General features: G+C 38.3%; 1 protein-coding gene across 2 annotated transcripts; it reads left to right on the forward strand.

Moving 5' to 3' along the window:
- Positions 1 to 5342: 5342 nt before the first annotated feature.
- On the forward strand, positions 5343 to 15482 carry LOC104613121 (protein SCAR3-like). 2 transcript variants are annotated; one of them, XM_010280821.3, is made up of 10 exons: positions 5343 to 5763; positions 7387 to 7550; positions 10738 to 10858; positions 10931 to 11063; positions 11523 to 11590; positions 11771 to 11884; positions 11969 to 14333; positions 14411 to 14509; positions 14918 to 15025; positions 15172 to 15482. In XM_010280821.3, exons 1-10 carry the CDS (start codon positions 5609 to 5611, stop codon positions 15220 to 15222), a joined length of 3378 nt encoding a protein of 1125 aa, XP_010279123.1. In that variant the 5' UTR covers positions 5343 to 5608; the 3' UTR covers positions 15223 to 15482. The 2 variants fall into 2 exon arrangements, with proteins under 2 accessions (XP_010279123.1, XP_010279122.1); XM_010280820.3 differs by having other exon boundaries at positions 11771 to 14333.
- The last annotated feature ends 6559 nt before the right edge of the window (positions 15483 to 22041 follow it).

Genomic DNA, 22041 nt, shown 5'->3' on the forward strand with positions numbered 1-22041 from the left:
GATTTTAGCACAACCATTGGATGTTCCAGTTGGTGAATCATGCAAGTGTGTGTAGTAGTCATGAGAGAGAGGGGGGGTGGGGTGCAATCCAGTTTATAATTAATCGCTGGTGTACGCTTGTTATCTGACACTGAACCATTTCTTTGGTTCTGACATTAAATCTGGGATTCACTGCAACATTTGACGGTTCTAACTAAACAAACCGGTTAATTTTATCAGTTGAACCATTAAATTATACTTAATAATAGTTTCTATTGTAAATTCATTGTTGGCCAACTTTGTTGTCACTGAGCCCACCCAGCTTAAGTCACTGGTCCAACAGGATTAGGCCATCAACCCCACTAACCAGGACCACTCTGGTGCAGGTCTTACAAATTTGTTTCACCTGCCTTACTTAATTACATCAGGTACGTCCTTCTCAATTAATGCTGTTGGCCCCAACGATGTGTGTATCACTAAAATTCTGGGCCCAGGCTGATTTTTAATTGGTCCCATCTTTCTTGGACCTAATTAGTCCAAACTGGATGATATGTTTGTATGAGAGAGAGAGGGGGGGGTAACATGGAACCAAATTCAACCAGCCGATTTGTGATAAAACAATCAAAACAGCCCACAGCTATGGTCCAAAATATCAATATGCTACAAACCGATGGATGGGCCCGTTTGTATGGTGGGTGGTTCATTCCAATAAAGACTTGGGTTGGGATCAAATCTTGCTGCAACTGGGGATTGGGGATTATGGCCATATGGGTACGAGGGATGGACTTTCCCCATTCGTTAACTCAATGAACCAGAATCAGAGAACCGGTCAGCTGTGTAGATTGCCTCGGGTCATCTTTTAGGCTGTCTGGTTCAATGATGAATCATATTTTTAAATTACAAACAGACTAATTGAGAGAATTGTTCTTAGAAATAAAATAAAGAAGATGAAACAAAGCTCAGGCTCTATAACAAAAAAGGGATTGAATCTTAGAAATACGGAAACGAAAAATCCATGTTTTGTTTAGAAAAGGGGTTGAATTGAAAGAGAGGTCCCTCAAATGGGTGGTACTCTCCAGTATCAAATTGGAATCCTCCACCCAACAGCCACAGACCATCACTCATAAATCATAACTCATCCCCACCTTTGTACTGGCAATGCCCTTAAAATTCCAATCCACTGGTCAAAACTGTCGTTCCTCAATGTGAGGGCTCCACCTTGAACCAAGACCCACCTCGAAACTGTCTTCAATTAATGTTTCATTGTTTGGTACTAGATTATTAACTGGGCCTGCTGGTTCAGATCATGTATCCATACAGCTTGACGAAGTGGGACACGTTTATCTGTGAGTACTCCCTTTCCCATGTTGGGTACCCGTTAATGAATAGAAAATATATTTTCCTTTTCTACAAAAAAAAAGATATATTTGCTTCCTATTTCAAGATATTTTGAGTAATAATGTTGGTTGGGCAGGTTTTTTTTTTTTAACTCAACAACCAAACCTCCAAGGCGAAATTTATTGCGAGGATGAGTTTCAGTTAGGCTGCGTTTGATGCAAATGGAGTGTAAATTCCAATTCAGGGTAAATTTACATTCTGGTTCATTTTTGCTTGTATTTGGAAATATTATATTTATACACTGATAAATGACACAAAAAAAAAAAATACATTTTTCAATGCATATTTACATTAATGATAAGATGTAAAGTACATTAATAAAAAGCATTCAAGTAGGCTTTTGATAAAAAAGGCATATGTTTTATTGGAATTCGTGTTTACATCCATTACAGTAAAAAGTTTGTTTAGTAAGAAGGTAAATTTACAGGTGCAAAACTAACCCAATTTTGCAATTTATATAGACCGTTTTATACTCTATATATTTACATTCACACTTATTTGCATTGTTTTCAAACGAAGTCTTAAGGTTTAAAATATTGTAATGTATTATGCATATCATATGATATATATATCAACTTCTAGGGTTATCAATACATGTGTTTTTAGGATTTTAAACCCTTTAAATGATTAAGTCATTAAGATTGTGTTTCTTTGCAGTGTAAAGCCTCATCAATATAAAAGTCCATTGATGGAGTTTTACATCTAACATTTTAAAATCTCTAACTGTTGAACTTTGAAAAGCATGATCATTGATGTAATATTACATGAATTTTATCGGTGTAATATTTACATTGTTAATCGATGTAAAATTCTACTATAAGTTAGGTGTAAAACCCCACTCCATCCAAACACCGACAAATTTGAATTGAGAGTGGACTTTTACATCGATCTTGATTTACACTGTAAACAAATCTGACAAAACTGAACCGGCGATGGATTTTTACATCAATGAGGTTTACATCGCAAACAGGCCCAACCTAATAGATGTTGTACTGCTCAACTATCAAAACAAAAATTTAATAATAAAGTAGAGTTCTGATGTTTCAAAAACCTTGGATACACCTAAAAAATGCATCAAGAGTATCGATACCTTAAACTTTGGTTTCAGTAGCAAAGAGATTCGTGTTACCACATTATCTAACATTGTGGCTGAAATTAAGGGGTAGCCTAGTTGGTGCATTGCATGAATTGTCCCAATGGTGGTGTGGTTTCAGATCTCACTATTATCATGTATATAAATTGTGTGATCACTTGACTATTGATGTGATGTTGTACAGTTCACTTAAAAAGTAATATCCAAAAAAAAAAAAAAATTTGTGGCTGCTAACCATATCCATTAGTCCGAATATAGTTTTGAATTCGATCTGATTAAGGGTGGTCCACTTCTGATTCATTTCTAATTGGACCAAACAATCCACCCATAAACAATCTGATAGGATTAATCAATTCGACTTAAATATACATAATATTCATATATTAATAAAGTCGGTTTGAATGTTGTGTTTTTACTAAAATGTTGTCATAAGTGTAATTTCCGTAGAAATTATTTTCAATTCAATTTGTTCATAGTACAAAATTCAAGTCATTTTTAGTTTATTTTATTAATAATATAATGTTTCAATAAATTGTAGTTTAATGTGTTAATGTTGTTCAATGTTCCACTGCAATCTAAATTTGATTCGGATTTAATATAAGTCAAGCAAATATGATTCTGTCTGTGTGTAAATCCGAATGTTAATAAATCAATTTTGGATTTAGATATATCTAATTCTATTTTGCACCTTAATTTGAGGTAGTTCAAAAGTAATCAACATGAACATGTACATCACATAATTGGCTTCTCATGTGGCAAGATTCAGCCAGATTAATGAAATCCTTGTCTTTTTATCTTTTTGTCATTTTCTCAAGTTTGATATTTAATTTGAAATTGAGAGAAAGAGAGAGATTTGAGGACAGAATCATCACCCAAAAGTGTGAAGTTGAGTATGGTGGGGTTGGGAGCCCTACAAAGATACATGGAGGGGAGCACTCAACACTTGCCTAGCCATAAGGTTTGCCTATTCAATGGATGATCTGAATTGTCCTCTTCACCCCATGTGGCTGATTTATTAAAAGAATACATTGGCCGTCTCATATATACGGAGCAGCACTCACGGCATCGAACACACGGATGCTGTTACAAAGAATTTGGGGTGAGCCCTACTGACAGCCTAGACACCCAAATTTTTTTCTTAGTCATCTATTAGAAAGATAAGGGCTACCTTTTTGGGGACGGATACAATTTTGGTTGTCCTACCCCAGCCCAGATTTGGGTTCATCTGTTTCCTCTACTGGACACCCACCAGGACACTGACACTAACCTCTCAGCCATGTATTATCATGTTTGGGGCCATTCATCACATATGCCAACTTCTAACTTGGACACTGAAATTCAGTGTCTCAGATGAAAATGGTAACCCTAGGGCAGTCCAGTCCCCTTCCTATATTCATGGTGACTGGTGAGCCCCTAGTCCATCTTCATGAGATCTGAATTTCTTGAATCTACACCACTGTTTGTGGGTCTGGACCACATTGTTAATGGTTGGGTGCTGGCTGGCTCATAACCCTAGAAACCAGCTGCTTAAGTTAACCAAAAGTTGAGAAAAGAGCTATGGTTTATGGGGAGGCTCAGGCTCTCACTAATTAGACTATGTGAATCCTAATTTGTTTGTCACTCATTGGCTTTTCTTTTCTTGGGGTTTTCAATTTTTATTTGGTAGGGGAGGAACAAGGGTGGGGTGGAGTGGGGTTAGATTATATGGGTTTTCAATTTTTATTTGCACGTGAGGTCCACTTACCTGACCATCGCTTCTTGTTTGGATGTATTAAACTTGTTAATCGCCAATATGTATGATTTTGTTTTTTAAAAGAAAAACAACCACTAAATAAAAAAAAAATACAATGTGATTTTCTTTTGATGTGACATTTTTTATTGGTTTTTGAGATAGAATATTGCAGATGTTTGTTAATTGTTGATGGTTTTTAAAACCAACCTGGTGACCAAATTGGTCAGGGGTCTGGTTATCGGATCAAACGGTCTGACCATTCGAATTGAACGCTTGATCCATCTAACAGAAAATAAAAAAAAATTCAAAAAAAAGGTCAAAACAGTTTTAACAGTTCGAACGGTTAACCATCCGATTCAATGATTCGCTGATCAAAATCAGCGGTTTTAAGGAAAAATCTGGTTTTTGGAGAAAATGAAACCAATTAAGTGACCGATTCCCGATTTTTCTGGTCTGATCCGGTTTTGAAAACCATGTAATTGTTAGAGGCTTTTATTTTCTCGTTGCGCCAATTTGACAGAATCCTCATCGGTTAAAACAAGCTAGCTAACAGTGGTGGAGAGTTACAGATAATGTAATTTTCATTTTAACAAGTTACTCTGTTTCCACCAAAACATCATTCTTGTGCTGAAGCATTCTATATCATAGAAGTTGATGTGGCAAATTTTTACCTTTTAAATGCTGCCACGTGTAAATCATATTCCTGGACGACTAGTCGAAAATCTTTCCCACCTAATTTAGTAAACTATTTTTTGGGAAAAAATTCAGTAAGAATTTGAGAGATGGGAAAGTGGGGAGCCCATTAATTCCATGAAGATCTCAAAGTCTGTAGACTGGAAAGAAAACCCTAATTAAGTGGGCCCTGTATCCCATAAACAATACAGAAATCCAGAATAAAAAATTTATGAACTATTTGACTAGTATATGCACACAGACACACTTTTCAAAGGACTAAGGTCAAATCTGGAGTTGTGACCCGTAGGGCTATTTTCGTCTTTTGAGCCGGGAGCAACAGACGAGTCGAGTGGGGACATATGTGTCATTTTACGAAATTTGAGGGTGTGAATGTAAATTTAAGTGTTACCGGTAATGATGTTTGTGCGAGAGTATACCTTGCAGAGTTGGCAATGTTACCTCTTCGATCAGAGAGAGAGAGAGAGAGATCCAGGCTGCTTGGCAGTTAAGCTGCTCCTGTCCGATCACCTAATCTCCCTCTCATCTTCACCATTTCTCCATTTATTGTATTTATTCATATTTTGTGTTATTCATTGGCGCCATTAAAGCTCTGTTGTGGCCTCTCTTCTCTAAGCCTGCAACTCTCAGTTTGAGGGGACCATCCCTCTCAAAGTTTAGGATTTCACTACGGAGGCGAAGGACCAGAGGAAGAATAGGTAGAAGAAGAAACAATGCCTCTGGTTCGGTTTCAAGTGAGGAACGAGTATGGTTTGGGCACTCCCGAGCTCTACAACGGTGCAAACAGGGACGATCCAAAGGCTATTCTTGATGGAGTAGCAGTTTCTGGACTTGTTGGGATCTTAAGACAGCTCGGTGATCTGACTGAGTGAGTTTTTTGTTTATTTATTTATTTTCTTTTCTTTCATTTGTTCGCGTCTTTACTTCATTTTCCTGAATATGAACTTTGTATTTCTTGGCAATGTGAAGTTCTCAATGTTTAATTTCTAATGGTTATATTGGAGTTAATTGAGTTCGAGCTTCGTTCTGTGTGAAACTCTGCTACGGGGTGATTTTGTTTTTGGTTTCTATTCTAACCTTCATAATAAGGTGACGTTACTGTTTTGCTGGGATTATTTTCTCGGCCAACTGCCCTACCCTTGTTGAGAGTTCTTTGCTTTAGATTGCCTTTCTTCGAACGGTAATAGATTTGGGGCTGGTTCTTGTTTGAATATGGATATAGCAGCGTGATTGTGGACGGGGAAATCATTCAGGCTCAATGTAGTCCTCCATGCAATACAACAAAATGGAGTTACTTTTTTTTTTTATGTTTCCATGAAGATATGGAATTAAACTGGAGAATTTTGGAGAGCTTAGAGATCCACTTTGATAATCCAATGTGAAGCGACTACTTTACAGAATAAAAAAATTGGTTTAAATGTAGAGTTTTGTATGTTTAGGATGTCTTTATTCAGTTAGTCATGTTAGTAGTTTGTCAATTACTAATATCTTTAAAGGGGTTTATGTTTTCTGTGCCCATTGCTTTATGCTTTAGGAGTTGTCTGGTACGATGCATGATTTTTTTTTTCTTTTCTTTTTTTACATACATCAAACGTGGGAAAGTCATCTCTTCGTTAGTAGTAAGTCCTGAAGGATTTACATTTTTAAGATATTTAACCACCGAAAGAGTCTTGTTGTTCATATTAAAACTCTTCAAAATGAGCTTTAGTCTTCTGCTTTTTAATCAATGATGACCTTTAGACTTCTTAATATGACTATGGACTACTTTGAAAATTTTTGACACAAAATCAAGCTTGTATGACTCACTAAATTAACTCAAAAAGTTGAAAATGATGCAATTGTTGACACTTTTCTAAGAATCTGTGAGATAAAGTGAGATAATTGAGATCTCCATACACTGAGATAATCAAATACACTGCTTTTGATTCCTGTATCAATCTACAGACATGGAACATCTTCAACTAGCAAGTACATTGGTAAGTATGACCCTCCAGTTGACCCTTTCTGCCCAAAAGACCAAACAACTACACCATTCAAAACAAAACAGGACTTCACAAACAAAAACAGTAGTGGAGATTTTCATTTTATATGCAAGTCATTTTATCTTGAAGTGGTAAAGGTCCTAGATATACAATAATTGTTGTTACAACAGCAAAGTAATGGCCATTGTCCTGATGGTTTTGTTCACCATAATAGGATTATGCGGTTATGCCCTAAATGGCTGAAACATTGTAGTGGGTTTAAAGGCTGTTGTTCAAATTATGCAGATTTGTGCTAACTTTGGACAATATGCAAATTGGAGTGCCCATTCTAACATTTGCAACTGTTTCTTTTTCTCCTTAAATTTGCATTATTTGTTGACATTCAACCTTAAGTGATCATCCTATTAATTTGAACATGTCTGGTTTTGAGTTTTTGATTGATATATGTACATTTGTAGGTTATTTGTCAAAGTATAATTATTAAGGAAAGTTCTTGGGTGTGTTTATAGATTTGCAGCAGAGGTTTTTCATGGCCTACAGGAGCAATTATTGGCTACTGCATCTAGAAGCCATAAGATGATGGTTCGAGTACGAAACATAGAAGAAGCACTTCCTCCACTTGAGAAGTCTATAACGGCCCAAAAAAACCACATACATTTTGCATACACAACTGGTGTGCTTCATATCTCATATTGACTGTCAATTTGGCACTTTTAAATACCTTTTGAGGCATGTTTTTTTTATGAATAACTATAAAATTTTATTGATATGAATGAAAGAATATTTTGTGTACAACATGCTATACACACCAAACATAGGCTAGTAATTACACCTTTTCAGGCATGTTATATTGAGTCTCTATTTAGCCTTGATTTATTTGGTGATGGTCAGATTTTAAGTTGTCATTTATTTGGGTCAAGAAAGCCAAATATCATTCCTGATTGATTAGTGATGGACATTCTGTCTATTTCATCTAATCAGAGTTTATTTTATTTTTATTTTTTGGTTGATTTCATGGGCCCTAAAAACAACAGATTAGGGGATTTAATTGATCTTGTCACATGTCATTATGGATTGATAAATTCATATCCCTGTGGCACTTGAATCCTATGGACATAATATATTTTCTACAGTAACTGATTTTATGAAAAATAAGTGCTCTTATGCAAAGATCCCTATCACTTTATAATATTCACATCCTTTTAGCACTTCAATTCTTTGAGCTTAATATATTTCTGCAATACCTGTCATAGACATAATACGTGTCTATAAAAGAACCTCCATCCTGGGATAATGGATCATATGGGCACACCAACAACTATTTTTTTTATAGATATGGGCACACCAAAAACATTAATCTGATTAGCAGGGGGGCTTTCCAGGGTTTGGTGGATTTAATGAGTTTGTGCAATTGTTGATCAGACATAACCCCATAACCTGATTAACAATCCCACAAACTTCTTCCTTCATTTTAGATGGGTTTGGTGGGGCTTGAATGGGTGGGTGGTTGACATTCTTAGACAGGAAGTCACTTGTGCTTGTTCAGGAGAATGGTTGTATTGGAAAGCCATTACTCATCCTACTATGTGGGGACTATTGTCATAAATGGGCAGCCACACAGACACTTTTGATGGAGGGAAAGCCAATTTTTTGAAAACATTGGGGGGGGGGGGGATGCATTCTTTTCTTGTTAACTTTCGGGTGTGGGCCTGAAAGTAGTTTTACATTGTTCCTCTAAATGGATTGATCAAAAGAAAAAGTTCTCCTAAATGGATGGAGTGCCCTTGTTAGACACTTTCAGACTCCAACATTGGATTCATGAGGAATAATTATGCATATTATGTTCTTTTATTCCCTGCTTATTTGACATAAATGATGTGTTTAAATTCCATCTTCCCTATAGACTCTATGTAGCAATAATTTACTTTTTACAATTACTTACGTTCTTTACTATAGGTATATGATGTTAGTATCCATGAGATGACAAACTTTATATGAATACTTTTTTACCATATGCATATTATATTTGAAACAGTAAGTTTTTTTTTTTCATAAAAAGTGAAAAGAGACCTTTCCTTAAAAGTACATATAGGTTTATTTGTAAAAAATAATATCTTTGGCTATTTGAGAAACATTACTCCTCAACCCACGAAGGAGAAGCAGCATATATAAAAAACATGACATCTCTTTCAGTATGAGAAAGAAAAACGGTATATAGCAATTCTTAAAATTTTGGTCATAGTAATAAAGTGACTCTGAAATCACAATCATTGTCGTCATTGAAGTGTTGTTCCAACTTCCAACCTTTTGATGTCAGTCATCCATATCTTAGTTCATTATTCCATTCTACATCAACTAGTATTCTCCATTAATGATTACAACTCCAAACTTATTTTGCAATTCTTCTCATCAGTGATGATGACCTTTGCTGTATATGAATCTTGTCCTGCCATTGTGCTTTACCAAAGGCTATGCTTTCGGTCAGATTGCAAGTCCCTGTATCATTTTTTACCACTTCAGATTACATTACTGTATATGAAGATATGTATAATTGAATTTTTCTTTATCTAATCACCTATTGGAGCTACTCCTTATTTTCTTTGGATGCACATTTCTTGAGTTTTATCATCATCTCGGTTGTGATAATTGTATGCCTATTGTGCTTCTTATTATAAAACTCTGCTGGATCTGGGAATAGTTGTGTCTCATAAACATCGCACACTTTTGTCTCTATACATAGTCCAACAGAACTGGATGCCCATCTCCTCTATACTGATAATCATATTAGAACCATGGATGCATTGGTACCATATTGAAAACGTTATAGCTTAAATATGTGGGAAACAACTGAACCACAAAGGACTTGCCAAGCTTGAAAACCATTATCTCTACTTCTAATATTGATTAAAAATAGTATCAATTTGGAATAAGAATAACAGAAGATGCGTCTCTTGATAGAATGCAATAATAAGAAAGGATTATTGTAGCCAACCTCAAGTAGTTGTTGTTAAGGCTTCATTCAGTTGAATTATATTGTGATAAAAGTGTCTTTCTTATTTGAAGTTATTTGTGTCCATTTGGACTTTGTTAGCATTCTTTCATCTAGTTTTACACATTTAATGTCCTAAATTCCATATGAATTGGCTGGAAAAGCTTTAAAAGAATGTTAATATATTTGGGGCCAGAAGAGTAAGTATTAACCTGAGTGAATATCGGATTACACTATTTAGGGTTAGTCAAGAGGATGACATTAACACTGTCTTTGCTTGCAAAAGAAAATAGAAATTAAAGAGGAAAGAAAAAACAGAGATTACATCTTTCCTTTTAGTAAAGAAAAAGTAAAATTGAAACTTATTGGGTGAGAGAGCACTGCTGGTAATGTTTGCTCTCATGTCTCCATTTTTTCTCTATATTTTAGGAGGGAAAATAGGAAGAGTTCAAAATAAAAAAATTTCTTTTCTATTTTTGTTTTCCATTGTCAATCAAACTTGGGAAAGTCACTTTTATGTTTTTCCATTCTCTTTGCAACCAAATACAGCAAAAAGTTTCAGTTGTGACAATTTTGCCCTATTTATTGAGGGTTGCTAGTTGTTTTGCTGGTTTCAAATTCTTTGTATTCTTTTGAATCCATAAACTGGAGGTAGATTGAGTAACTTGAGTTATGAATATAAATACACCCTTATACCATATACTTTAAGGTGATATGGATATTAATCAATGAAAGGTTAACTGAGGAATTGTTTGGTGTCTTGAATGGTTAAGAACAATTTGACACGCTTCACTTAGTTGAGATTTCCATATTTCTGATATCCCTTCACCAAAAAATTTCAAGTTCTTAGTGAAAAGAAATTACATTGCAGGTTTTGACTGGCATGTCAATATACAAACTGAACAAAATCACCTCAACAGTTACTTGCCACAATATATTTTGGATTCTTATGAAGACTGCCGTGATCCACCACGTCTACACTTGCTTGACAAGTATGTTTTTGTTATTGAGTTTTGGTTCTCACTGATTTATAGAAATTAATACCTAGATCATTTACTTCTCAGATTTGATACTGGTGGTCCTGGAGCTTGTTTTAAAAGATATTCAGATCCATCCTACTTTAAGAGGGTGATGACTAACCCCGAATTAGAGAATGCTGAGAAGGTCCAAAGAGAGAAAAAGGTCCATAAGAACAAGGTATCTATCTCCCTTATGAAGAAACTTGGTGGTTTGTCCTATTTTGAGGTACAGTGGGTTCTTGTGATATGCATGCTGAAGATTGTTAAAATGGATTAGTAGACTTCAATTGTTTATCATCATGTTCTATCATTTCTTTCTAATCACAATTTGTGAAATACAGTAAAGTTACACAATTTTTTTTTTTGAAGTGGTGAATAGTTAGTAAGGATGGTCTGGTTTCTTAGTTTATAGTGATCAGATTGTGTATTCCCATTGTACAGCCTCTAGTTGAACAGGGGCTTTTTTCTTATATTAATCAATACATTCATACTTCACCTTTCTCAAGGAAAAAAAAATTAATGTTTGTGTTGTATATTTCCCTGCAACATAAGTTGTTTAGGAACAAACTCAATTATGATATTTTTACAAGCTTGTATTGAAAATGTCTTATACTGTTACGGCAAAATATTTCAACAGAAAAAGGGATTAAGACAGAAGAATGGAGAAATCTTACATACAGTGTCAATATCCCGCTGCAATGGCAGGTATTTATGTTCTTTTAACTTTTCGCAGGCATATAAACCAAGCATAGTTGGAAAAGAAAGCATTTCTATTAAAAATTTATTGTGGGTCTATTAATTTTTTGAATAGTTTGACTTAAGAATAATTATTTCCATTTTCAGTTCAATTCAATAAAATTTAACAATTGATGTCTGGTAAAGCAGAGCACAGTTGGCTTCTCCCAGCATTTACAGGCAGAGTCCTTGTGAAAGTATCACCAATATCAATGCGGGACCAAAATATGACCTTGAAAATCCATCTTTTGGTTCAAGAACCAGGTCAGCTAACAATATATGTGTTTCTGTTGGAAGTCCTTCCATGCAAACTGAAGAACAAGAACATTATGAGTTATCCTCTTCTAGGTTAAGGGTGCAGTCAAATAATGCCCATTCTTCTATTGTTCCTGATGAACAAGATGAAGTTTTAGATGATGATTTCCCACATGGGTCATTGCAAGTCCAAAGTGCCCCTAAGTCATCTTGTGTTACTTGGGATGAGAAGACAGAAATAATGGAACCTACATTTCAACAGTGTGACAGCATTGTTAATAACCAGGATGAAGATTTAGAATTGCTACCATCAAGCTCTTATGTAAGTACACTGGAGAAGGTTGCCTCTCTTGGGAATGTTGATCCAGTGAATTTTTCATTTGGTGATGAAAATATGACAGATGAAACCAGAGCAGATTCATCCCTTCGAAATATGGATGGAGAAGATATTTCATTTGGTGATGAAAATATACCAGATGCAATCCATGGTGAGAACCAGATTGATGAGATTGGAAGCGAGCCAGACAACTATGTGGATGCACTAAACACTATGGAATCAGAAATTGACACTGATATAGAGTGCCAGACAAAACGAGAAGTTGAACTACCTTCGTCCAACTTAAAAGGTAAAGAGAACAGAGATGGAGCAGGTTTAATGCATGAGATGACTACTCAAAATTCTGATTCATCTGATCTTCAATCTCATACTGCATCCTACAATTCTCATAACAAGGAAATGTCTGAAAATTTTTCAAATGTGGATTCTGTAGAGGTCACGACCCATGTACAGCCACCTCCTAACTTGAGCACATCTGCTAACATGAAGGTTTCAGAAAACACGGATTTGTATGAGCATATTGATAGCATTAGTGTCTCTAGAGTAAATAGTTTTGAAGTTGTAAGTGGTCCATCACCCCCTAGCTCCTGCATTCTCAATTCACAGGCCCAATTGAGTGATAACATTATTAACAAATCATCCAAGTTCCAAGAGTCTTATGCCGAAGTTTCTGGTGCACCTTTGGTTCAGTTTTGGACAAATGGTGGCCTGTTGGGACTAGAGCCTTCAAAACCCCCAGATTTTAATGTTTCAAATATTTCGAATCAAAATATCATATCTGCCAGTAAAGAAACCATTAGGCCCATATCCCATTCTGATAGCTCTTCAGGAAAACTGGATACATTAATTAAGACCCCTGAACAAAGAGAAAAGAATCTAAACTCTGTGGGGGAAAAGTATGGACCACATGGTACTAGTAATCCCACTGATCTTCCAGATGAACTGATTAGAACAGGAAACGAGTACCAAACAAAAACAACTGATCCTACTGAATGCTCCACATACTGCCACAATAAGCAAAATAATGATATGTTCAGGAAGGATTCCTTGGAATTACCCATGACAGGAAATTCTGTCATGACCACTGGAGCTGAATTACCTGTTGCTTCTGAAGTCAAAGCCCCTTCAGGCGAAACCAGTCAAGAAAATATCAAGAGTACATCTACTGTTTTCAGCCTTGGTCATAAATTACTTGTGAATGGTTTCCAAAAGAAGTTGCAGGAACCTATTTGCCATGAACAGAAGAAAGGACAGCTCAGAGTTGCACATCAAACGTCTCCTGACAGAACCATCAGAGAAAAGCAGAATTCTGGATCATTTGCATACTCTCTTCCATCTTCACCACCACTTGAACATATGAAGATCTCTTTCCACGCTATAAATAACTCTGAAACATCCAAGTTGAGACTGAAATTTCCTGATAGGCATTGTCCTAATGAAGATATTAGAGATCACATATTTGCTTCATTCCAACTGCTTCCAGAGCCTGCTATTATTCCTCAGAGGGATTCTGGTTCTGAGTCTGATGATGATACATTCTGTCGATCATCTCCATATATGCCTGATGATCTTAGTCATTGCTCTGAATCAAACTCTGAGCAGTGGGAATCTGGTGAAATGCCAGGAAATAAGGACCATGAGCTATACGATGCTTTACATAGAGTCTCATCAGCCGAATCTATATCAAGCTCCTTTGAACTGGATGGAGCATCACATGGAAACATGTATCCTAATATCAACTGGAAAAATCCAGATATTAAAGATGGAGAAAGACCTTTTCATTTAGCTCCTTCACTTGATCTTCCAAGTCTTGATTCTCTGGATCCTTCAATAGATCAGAAAGAAAGGAAAAGTGATTCTGAACAGAATCATCTCCCAGATTCAAGGTTGCAAAATCCTCATGAACCACCACCACCACCGCCTCCACTCCCACCATTGCAATGGTGTGTGGTGAAACCCCACCCAGATGTGGTAGAAGATAACCGAGGGACGTTATCTGAGGTCAATACTCATCCAAATAATCTTCATATTCTTCAAAACAAATCTTCACAGCCAACAGTGCCTGCTCCACCAAAGCTACCACATATTAAAGAGGCTATCGTATGTCCACCAAACAACAAGGTGATGATTGTATTTTAGGCCCTTGTTTCATTGCAGCCATGTTTTAGTTTTTGATATATAATCTATGCATACATCAGGATCAGCAGAAGTTGAACGGATGCAAAGAATCTAGGCAGGATGGGCACATTAAGGAAGTAGATGAAAGGGAAGATTTACTACAACAAATCAGAGCCAAGGTGTGTAGCTATGTTTTTCATTTTTATCTAGAGAGATGTGTAAATATTACAATTAAATATAAAAGTAAAATTAAATGGAAATTTCTGAGTGAAAATAAGGCACTCATGACATTTTGACACATAAGGGATATCCAACAACTTGTGTGTGTGTGTTTGTTTTCTTTGTTAAGAGCATTGCCACTGATGATCTCCTAGAATATGTTTTATATGAGGATTGAAGGAATGTGGTCCGTGGGTGCAAATTGTCCATGCAGACAAGTCAAAAGTTCTTGGTCTTCGAAGTAAACATGTTTCTAGTTTTTTCTTAATCAGAACTTAGAACTATGTCAGGAGGGGATAATGATGTGTAAACAACTGAGAATCTAAGCTGTAATTTCTATATGCTTACTCTTCTGGTTAAATGTGCAGTCATTCAACCTGAGGCGTACAACATCTACAAGACCAAACTTCTCACCAGGTCCCACTACCAATGTGAAAGTTGCTGCAATATTGGAGAAGGCCAATGCAATCCGCCAGGTTATTCCTATTCTTATTTCTTTCTTTTTTTTTTCTTCATTTACTTGCTTCCTTTTCTTGTATACTTTTGATTTTATACTTGATACAATATACTCACTGTTCTTTTCTTCAAAAACATTATTTTATGACAATGTAAAAAAATGCAGGCCTTTGTGGGAAGTGATGAAGGAGGTGATGATAACTGGAGTGATGATTAATTCTCTTGAGGGCATGATTGTTGAAATTGGGTGAAGCTGTGTTATTTATGTGAATAATCTCAGTTCTTTAGTGTAATTAAATTGTAGGATTTACATTCTTTTACTGTTCTTATTGCATTAAATTCAAATTATTTTGTGAACCACGAGAAGATAGATGACTGACCCATCAAACATGTATTCTAAATTTTACTGACAATTATTTCTATATAATGCCTGAGAAAATGGCAGGCTTGTTATTGGATGTGCATTCATTGATTTCCTTTTTCTGCAATTTTTAATCACTCATCATCAAATTCATCATGTTACAATTGTTGTATTCTGCTTATGAATTTTTCACATATTCTCCTGTGAGTTGATTGAAATTGCTGAGTTCTTATGTTCTCTGTTGGGGAGATCATGGCTTAGGAGACTTGCTTAGATGTTTTTACACCAAGTCCAAAGACCATTTTACCTGATCTACATAAGGAGTTGCCTACCATGTTTTAAATCATTGCTCTTATAGTTTGAAACCTTATTTATTTATTTTTTTAATTTGAGTTTCCTGTACTTTTAAGTAGGGTTATATTCTGAGTTGCTCAAGACCAGCATTCTTAAAGTTGTCAATATTTGTTACAAGTTAGCAAACTTCAAGCTTATTGATAACATCCGTTATGTTGATTAAGTAATGTCTACTGAAGAATGAACTTGATCTCTTTTAATACTTGCTTCATATGAAAGCAGTATGGTGTTGACAAGCCGAATGGCCCTTCTGGTTACGACCTCCCTACTAAAAGGGGTATCGTTGAAATTTCAGTTTTAATTAAATACTTAAAAAGTATAAAAAGAAGTGGAAATTCTTTTGAACCCCACAAAAAGAAGTGCCGATTCTTCCTCTCACCTTTGTATTATTAAATCCATTTTCGTGGTGCTGAATTCAGTCAACCTTTAGTAATGAAATGGTGAACATTATATGAAATTATAAACCGATTTTATCTTAATAGTATTTATAACGGCTAGTTTGAATAAGAGATCATTCTAAATTTGAATAGTATTGAAATAACGACTGATGTAACTTGAGAAAATAACCTGCAATAAGCCGAGCTTTTCTTCGAGGGTATCTGCATTAATTGCAGAAGTTGGAGGGAGAGAAATGGTGGGTAAACTCAACAATCTACCATATCAAGGCAATATAAAGTGATGTATGGAGCCCATCTAAATATTTAATAAAGTTAAATTGTAAATTTTAGAAACATATTATTTATTATCATTGTTATCATAAAAAATTATCACGTACAAAGTAACTAGTTAACATATTAGTTATCAGCAAGTAATATAATTGACATTGTATGAATTTGACATTACAAACTACACTGTTATTTGTAAACTAATAGAATAAAAAAATGCAAGACCATTGTCTTAATAAATGAAGAATTTGAATTAACTAGTGATGTGTTGAGCAATTTTATTTTTTAATTAAATTTCAGAAAATGTGGGGTCTGGGGAGGTCAACGCTCTTATACGTAGGGATCCAAGCAAGAAGAAAAGCTGATATGAAGGCCATATTCACAGCAAGGTTTGTACTATTATTCACTGTTTTCAAAATTGGATCGAATCGGACGGTTGGACCGAAAAAACCAGTCATCGGTCACCTGACTAGTTCTGTTTTCCTTCAAAACCGCTTTTTCCCTCAAAACTGTTGATTTTGGTCAGCAAACCGCTGAACCAGCCGGTTAACTGTTCAAACGGTTTTGACCATTTTTCAATTTTTTAATTTTTTAATTTGTTTTATTAGAATGGGCCAGCCGTTCAGGTCGAACGGTCGGACTGTTCGAACCAGTAACCGGACCCCTGACCGGTTTGTTTGTAAAAACCATGCTATTTGACACGTGGTGTTGTCGGGATGTATCCAGGCCGTTCATCACCAACTGCCGCCAACCTGGTCTCACTTGCTCCTCCTCTAAGGCAATTTCGATTATAAAAAGGGGTTCCCACATTGCAAAAATCTGGAACTTAAACTCTAAGTATCCTCTCTTGCTTAGTCTGATCCTTGTAACATTTTTTTTCTCTCATTAGGTTGGACCCGTCAGCCTCGGATGCTAGAAATTATGTTGTTGCCCTTAGCTCCATATTTGGCAAGAACAATTGGCGTCATTTGGGGGAATGTCTTCAAAACATTCCCTTAAGAAAAAACAAGCCTAATTTAATCAACTAGTGTCCCTGAAATGGCTGACAAGCAAGACCTTATCCTTGGCATTTGAAACTCACTCACGATTGACCAGTTCGAGTTGGTCCTCAAAAGGCTAGGCAACCTAGCCCAACAATTGGACAATATAGGGCGTCCAATAGGAAGCCACCCACAGGGTGGCCGCCCCATCGAAAGCCATGGACAACACAGCGAGCGATCTGCCCATACCACTCTAAGCCAACGCTTGGGCAGCCTGGAGAGAGTCAACCCCTCAGAGTCAAACAACAGCAACCGATGGGCTGGAAGACCTCATTCCAAGACCCCATAGCTCCCCAATCGAGGGGTCGACTCCATGGGGTCCCACGCCGAGCACAAGAATCTTGGCCATCAATACCATCACGCGTCGACCAATCGGGACAATGGTGGGCCCTCGGCCCACTACAGTCCCCCTCCAAGGGTGCTACACCTCTCCCCCACCAGTTTCCGACCTTTGCAACCTCCTCAACAATTTCCGTGCCCACAAGGCTTAAGATGTGCCAGTGTTCGAGCACTCCAGGAGCAGGGCCAACCCATCCTGCATGAGAGAGAACCAGGACCAGGCCGAAGCGTTGATGCCATACATCAACCAATGCTTCAGAGATATTTAGGTATAGATTAGCGCCATTTAAGACCAGCTTTGGCAAGTAAAGGAGGGCCAAGGTGATGCCTCCACTAGTTTCCCTGCCTCATCCAATCAAATGGAGGTGCTCGTAGATTCCATCCTCTCCGAGCCCTTTCTGCCAAACTCCAAGGCCCTAGCATTGGAGACCTACAACGGGAGTGCAGACCCTGAGGACCACCTAGAAAGCTTCCGGGCCCTCATTCTCCTATATGGATACTCTGGCACCCTCATGTGCTAAGTCTTCCAAGCTACATTCAAGGGAGCATCGCACTGATGGTTTTCCATACTGCCTCCGCACTCCATCGGCTCTTAGGAACAGTTCGCAAACCTCTTCCTAAGTCACTTTATGAGCAGCCGACGATGTCAAAAAACCATCATCTCCCTAATGTCTGTCAAGAAGCATGGGGAGAGCCTTCAGGCATATATATAGAGGTTTAACCAGGAAGAACTTGAGGTTAAGGACCTCGACCCCTCGGCCTTCATGGTTCATGCACACGGCCATCAGTGGCCTTTGGCCTGGACCCCTCAGTTGGTCTATTTCCAAGACTACCCAAGACTAAAGTCAAGTTCTTGAAAAAAGTTCAAAAGTACATGGCCGACGAAGAGGCCAAAGCTAATAAATGCCTCCAAGAATCGGAAATCAAGGCTAGCCGAGGGCCCAACGACAAGAAGATGAAGGAAAGGGATTTCCGTGGTGACAGTCTGACCAACAAAGGTGGAGAGAAGAAGTCGTCGACCCCTTCCTTCAATATGCACACGTCGTTAAACTCCTCTTGAACGCGCATACTGATGCAAGTAGGGAAGGAAGAATTCATGAAGTAGTTGACTAAGTTGAAGAGGAACCTGAGAATGGGGAACCCCAAGAAGTACAACAAGTACCACTATGACACCGGCAACGACACCGAAGACTGTTATGAGCTTAAGAACGGGATCGAGTCCCTCATCCACCGTGGGCACTTAAAGGATTTTGTTTAAGGCGATGCCTCAACGTCATCCTCGCAACAGCCACATGCCGAACCCTGCAATCATCACCCCTTAGCCGAAGTCATTGAAGTCAGAGCTGGAGGCTCGACTTTAGGGGGAGCATCTACCTCATCTTAGAAAGCATACACCTGGCAATACAACATCCAAAGTCTAGAACCGAAGAGGCCGAGGTTGGAAGACCTCATTTCCTTCTCAAACAACGACTAACAAGGACTATTTGTGCCCCACGATGATATGTTGGTGGTGTCAATGACCATCACCAACTACATGGTGAAAAGGATCCTCATAGACAATAGTTCATCAGCCGACATCCTATTCTATGAGACGTTTGATAAGATGCAGTTAATACCAGACCGAATGTAGCCTGCTAATGTGCCACTCATCGGCTTCTCCGAAGCAGCTATTAGACTCGAAGGAAAAATAACCCTATCAGTCACTGTAGGGACTGAATCTCAGCACGTCATTTGGATGACTGAGTTCTTGGTTATGCAAATAGGCTCAACTTACAATGTCATCATAGGGAGTATGACCCTTCACGCATTCAAAGGCGGTTGTCTCGTCTCACCACCTTGCCATGAAGTTCCCCACAGAGCATGGTGTAAGGGTGGTTAGAGGAAAACCAACAACCTGCCAGATAGTGCTATATTATGGCGCTAAAAGGCAAGAACAAGGAAACCCTACCACTGGAGGGGCTCAACCTAAAGGACAAACCGTCTAGCCGAGGCCATTTGGCCGAAGACCTTATCACGGTTCCCCTAGATGAGGCCAAGCCTGAGAAAACTGTACGAGTCGGGTCTCACATACCTCAGGAGATACTTTCCCAAATACTAAGCTTCCTCAAAGCCAATACCGACATGTTCGCTTGGTCCGCCGTTGATATGCCAAGAATTGACCCCTCGGTCATTACTCACAGGCTGAGCATGGGTACAAGTTACTAAGCTTCGTGGACATTACTAAGCGTGGGTATGGTCATTACTCAAAGCCAAATACTAACGTGTTTCCTTTGTCAATGATTGATCACCTCGTCGATGCCACCACATGGTACGAGTTACTAAGCTTCATGGACACTTTTTCCAACTATAACCAGATAAGGATGCATCTGGCTGACGAGGAAAAGATCTCATTCATCACCGAGCATGGCACCTACTGCTACAAGATGATGCCTTTTGGATTGAATAACGTAGGGGCCACTTACCAAAGACTGGTGAACAAGATTTTCAGAGAGTGGATGGGGAGGAACGCCGAGGCCTATGTAAATGACATGGTTGTGAAGAGTTTTAGGTCTAACCAACACACCTCGGACCTCAACGAGACATTTGGAGTACTAAGAAAATACATGGAGTTGAACCCCACCAAATACACCTTTGGGGTCACCTTAGGAAAATTCTTGGGTTTTATAGTCACCCAACGAGGTATAGAGCCCAACCCTAAGAAGATACAAGCCATATTGGATAAGGAGCCCCCTTGGTCAATCAAAGAAACCCAGAGGATCACTAGTTGAGTCACGGTCCTCAGTCGCTTCATGTCCAAAATGGTCGACTAGTGCATACCCTTCTTCCAAGCCATCAAGAAGTTGAAAGATTTCCAATGGACAGAGGATTGCCAAAAAGCCTTCGAGGAGTTAGAGTCCTACCTCATGTCACCACCATTGCTCACGAGGCCCCTCCCGGGAGAAACGTTATTCTTGTACCTCTCAGTTGGGGATGAGGCAGTTAGCTTGGTGTTGGTTCGAGAAAACAAGGGAGTCAAAGGCCAGTATATTATGTCAGCAAGGTGCTCCACGAGGCCGAGACCAGATACCCAAAAGTAGAGAAAATAGCTTTTGCACTAGTGATCTCGGCTAAGAAATTGATGCCTTACTTTCAAGCCTACAACATTTCGTTGTTGACCAACTAGCCCCTCAAGTCGGTGCTTTTAAAGCCCAAGACCTCAGGTCGGTTAATCAAGTGGGCCATCGAGTTGTCGGAGTTTGACCTGCACTATCAACCGTGACCTACAATAAAGGTGCAAATATTGACAGACTTCTTGATTGAATGCACCTTCATCCATAGCCACATCCAAGCCCCCGAGAATAAGGAGGAGCAGTTGCTGACCTAGACCTTGTTCATAGATGGATCCTCCAATTCCAAGGGAAGTGGAGTCAGCCTTACACTTTTCACCCCGGATAATAACAAGCTGGAATATGCACTGCGGTTTGGTTCCCTGCTTCCAAAAATGAAGTTGAGTACGATGCCTTACTAGCCAGCCTCCAGCTTGCAAAAGACCTTGGAGGCAAGCACATCCATGTCTTCAATGACTCACAATTGGTTGTAAACTAGGCGAATGGAGAGTATGAGGCTAGAGAGCCAAACATAGCCAGATACTTGAACAAAGTCCGAGAGCTAATCGACCAATTTCGACAATTCACTCTGCACTAAGTTCCATGGGCCAAGAACACATGAGCTGACGCCCTGTCAAAACTTACAAGCTATCCAGGGTCGGCCCTCGGCCGCACTATGCACATTGAGAGCTTAATACATCCCAACAATGAAGAGAGGCAAGTATGCCCCGTCCAAGTTGAACCTTGTTGGATGGATCACATTCTCGCTTACTTGCAACATGAACAAATTCCATCCGACATAAATGAGGCAAAGAGAGTCTAACGACAGTTGGCACAATACACTGTACTTGAAGGCAAATTATACAGAAGATCCTTCACCTTGCCTTACCTCATATGCCTTCGCCGACAATCATCTAGGTGGTAAGGCCCTCGCATAGAAAACACTCAAGCAAGGATACTTTTGGCCGACCATCCAAAAAGATGCTATTGAGTTACTACAGAAGTGTGATCGATGCCAAGGGCACTCCAACATCCTCCACTGGCCTACGACGACCCTTTTGACCCTCAACAACCCTTGACCCTTTACAAAATGGGGAATGGACCTCCTTGGATTTTTCCCTCCGGCCACTAGGAGCAAGAGATTCCTTGTCGTGGCAATAAATTACTTCACCAAGTGGGTTGAAGCCGAGG

This window comes from Nelumbo nucifera, chromosome 1 (genome assembly GCF_055504915.1).
Source record: "Nelumbo nucifera cultivar China Antique chromosome 1, China Antique-T2T, whole genome shotgun sequence".
Taxonomy (NCBI): Eukaryota; Viridiplantae; Streptophyta; class Magnoliopsida; order Proteales; family Nelumbonaceae; genus Nelumbo; species Nelumbo nucifera.

Excerpts from the sequence above, each read along its gene's own strand:
- LOC104613121 (XM_010280820.3), top strand. The coding sequence starts at position 5,609 with ATGCCTCTGGTTCGGTTTCAAGTGAGGAACGAGTATGGTTTGGGCACT. Across the intron at positions 11,591-11,770 it reads ATATCCCGCTGCAATGGCAG|AGCACAGTTGGCTTCTCCCA; the intron begins GTATTTATGTTC and ends CTGGTAAAGCAG. Across the intron at positions 14,510-14,917 it reads TACAACAAATCAGAGCCAAG|TCATTCAACCTGAGGCGTAC; the intron begins GTGTGTAGCTAT and ends TTAAATGTGCAG.